The 3,274-nt window shown below is 41.5% G+C and overlaps 1 protein-coding gene across 1 annotated transcript; it reads right to left on the reverse strand.

The window, feature by feature from the left end:
• Positions 1-1,924: 1,924 nt before the first annotated feature.
• On the reverse strand, positions 1,925-2,866 carry LOC126080836 (olfactory receptor 5B12-like). The gene has a single exon (XM_049892022.1). The coding sequence runs from the start codon at positions 2,864-2,866 to the stop codon at positions 1,925-1,927; it is 942 nt and encodes a 313-aa protein (XP_049747979.1).
• Between the last annotated feature and the right edge of the window lie 408 nt (positions 2,867-3,274).

Below are 3,274 nucleotides of genomic sequence, written 5' to 3' on the forward strand. Positions count from 1 at the left end.
AGAAGTGACAGAAGTGCATTTAACAAGCTGTGTATAAGTTGTTACATTATTCTATTGCTGCCCAACACAGGGTGGTAGAGCTGATTAAATTTTCCTGCTGTGTGTCCTGCTCAACTCCATGTGACTAACACCTCACACCCACCCCTCATGACTGGAAAGGCCAGGGCAGGGAGCTATCAGGGCACATATTCATCTTCTAATGTCCCTTCCTCTTTCTTCTCAATGAAGTAATGGGACTTTTAGGATTTGGTGAAGGTAAGGACCTCAGATTTTAAGGTTTGTGGTCTTCACCATCCCTAAAAGTGGATGTTCACTGGAGCATGCAAATTTTCCACCTTGGCTTCTTTACTCAAGTGAAGATTCCCATTTTGTAACACAAAGCTTCTTGAAAACAAGGATGACAAGTGTTCCCAGAAAACGAAGTCTTCACTGTAAGTAATGGAAACACATGAACAGAACACAAGGGCTCCAATCCCCTCTATATTCCTCTGACAGCCTCAAAAGCTAGAATTGTTTAATATGCTCCTACTTAGAACTGTGATGAAAGGGTAGGGATTTGGGATAGTTTCAGATTATCAACAATAAAGATTTAGATAACTGAAGGAAAATACAAGGTCAATACCATTCAGATTCTCTCATGTTCCTTGCAACCCTTCTAATGCTTAAATGACAAACATAATCATGTTATATTGAGAAGTCCACTTGAAAAAGTGGAAGTTTTTTCATCTTAATATTGTTTATTCCCACTGCAATGTGTTGTGGATATTCAATACTTGTGAGCTGAACTAAACTGGAAAGCATGTGTTTTGGAGTCCCAAAGAATTGGGTTCAAATTCTGGGTCTGTCAGCTTCTACCTATGGAATTTCATGTCCGAACCTCTTTTTCCTCCTCTCCGTATGATTGCCCATCTCATAGTTAGTGTGGGAATGGAATAAGAGAACATATGCAAATAATTTAGCAGGCACCAGATGATAAATGAAGTCTGTGGGTGGCATAAATGGTTAAGCTCTAGGCTATTAACTAAAAGGCTGGAAATTCAAAATTACCCAGAGGTGCCTTGGAAGAAAGGCCTGATGCCCTGCTTCCAAAAGGTCACAGTCATGAAAACGCTATGGAGGGCAATTCTACTCTGCAACAATGGGGTCGCCATGAGTCATTTAACTGTTTGCTCCACTTAGATAAGGAATACATGTGGATTTATTTTTGGATGGATGAGTCCCTTGCATTCTGAAATTTTTATCTGAAATTCAGGCACTAAATAGATTTAGATTACATGGTATCCCTCATTATGCCAACTCACCATTGGAATTCTTGCTGTATAAGTTCAGGATCCAGGTTGATGTTGATAATTAGGAGTAATTCTGCAGATTTCTGGACTCCACCATAAGTATACTAAATCAGGTGATCTGGAATTAGTGCCTAGAAATGTGCGTTTAAGTATAACCTCAGAGTGATTTTTTTGGAGCACTAATATCCAGAACTGCAGCTTTATGCTCTGCACAAGAATCACAGAGTTCTTTTGAATTCTGAATTACAAATATAATTTTGGAGTCATACACTTACGAGGCTTATTTGCAAATCACTTTAGACCAATAGAGTAATGCAGTGTGGGATCCTATAGCACCTGAGATAATAATTTTGATATTACTATGGAAGTGGAATCCGATTTCTGGAAAAAGACTTCAAATTTTCTCCAGCCTGGTCTTATTACCAAAGCATGAATGGAACAGACCCCATGTGGGAAGTAATTTCTCAGAGATATTAAAGAAAAGAATTGAACTTACAACCACTGAAAACCCTATGGAATTCAGCTCTACTCTGACGCACATGGAGTTGCCATGAGTTAGAATTGTCTCAATGGAAGCAGGGTAGAGGTCCAATAGAAGCTTTACATGGTTGGCATGCTACTTCTAATTAAGAGGCTCAGCCCAGTGAAGACTTTACTTTTTCAGCAACCTTTTTGAATGCGCTCTTGACTTCCTTGTTCCTCAGGCTGTAAACCAGAGGGTTCAGTGTGGGGATGATCATAGTATAGAACACAGATGCCACTTTGACTGTGTCCATGGAATGACTTGAACTTGGCTGTAAGTACATGAAGATGATTGTCCCATAGAGGATAGAGACAGTGGTGAGGTGGGAAGCACAGGTGGAAAAGGCCTTCTTTCTTCCCTCAGCTGAGTGCATTCTCAGGACAGCAATAAAAATGAACAGGTAAGAGTTCAAGATAACCAAGAGACTAAAAACTACAGTGCAAGCTGCCAAGGTGAAGACCACAACCTCATTTGTGTAGATATCAGAACAAGAGAGAGCCAGTAGTTGTGGGATATCGCAGAAAAAGTCATTAACCACATTGGAATGACAGAAGGAGAGGTGGAATGTGAAGGCAACATGGATGGAAGATTGCAGGAGTCCACAGACATAGGAACCAGTGACCAGTAGAGCACACACAGTACTTGTCATGGTGGTGGTGTAATGTAGGGGTTTACAGACCGCTGCATGGCGGTCAAAGGCCATTGAGGTCAGGAGTAAACTTTCAGTAATGGCAGAGGCTGCAAAGAAGAACATCTGGGCAGCACAGGCATTGTAAGAGATGATCTTATCTCCTGTTAGGAGCCCCTCCATCACCTTGGGAGTGACTGCCGAGGCATAAACACAGTCCACCAGGGAGAGGTTACTGAGGAAAAAGTACATGGGGGTGTGGAGACGAGAGTCTACCAGAATCAACATGATCATCCCCAGGTTCCCAACCAGAGTGTTAAAGTAAATGAGTGTGAAGATTAAAAATAAAGGGACCTGCAGCTCTATGGCATCTGTGAGCCCCACAAGAATGAATTCAGTCACCTCTGAGATGTTCTTCAAAGTCATGGATGAATCATCAACATGTGAGGTACCTGCGGCAAAATGAGAAAACACAAGATAATGCTATCTGAATGCTACCATGAAAATGAAGTGTGACCTGTGTCTCTTGCTCACATGCACCAGTTTCCTGTCCAGTGCAGGATCTTCTGTCCAAGAAGCTGGAACAAATTCTGGGCACAGGTAGGGTGAGTGAGGTCATTCATTTGGAAGGGGCATGGAGAGGGTCTAGAATGTCTCTGCTGACCGTGGTTGCCACAGAGATCCAGATTTTGACTTGTGGGCACATTCCACCTTGCTTGGTATATGACATACTTGGAAGTACATACTACACTACACCGGAAGGAAATTTTCACTACTTGCAATGTTTTGCAAGCATTCTTATCCTTTGAAATATTCTATTTCTTATTGATAATA

The sequence above is a fragment of the Elephas maximus genome, chromosome 7, assembly GCF_024166365.1.
Source record: "Elephas maximus indicus isolate mEleMax1 chromosome 7, mEleMax1 primary haplotype, whole genome shotgun sequence".
Lineage (NCBI taxonomy): Eukaryota > Metazoa > Chordata > Mammalia > Proboscidea > Elephantidae > Elephas > Elephas maximus.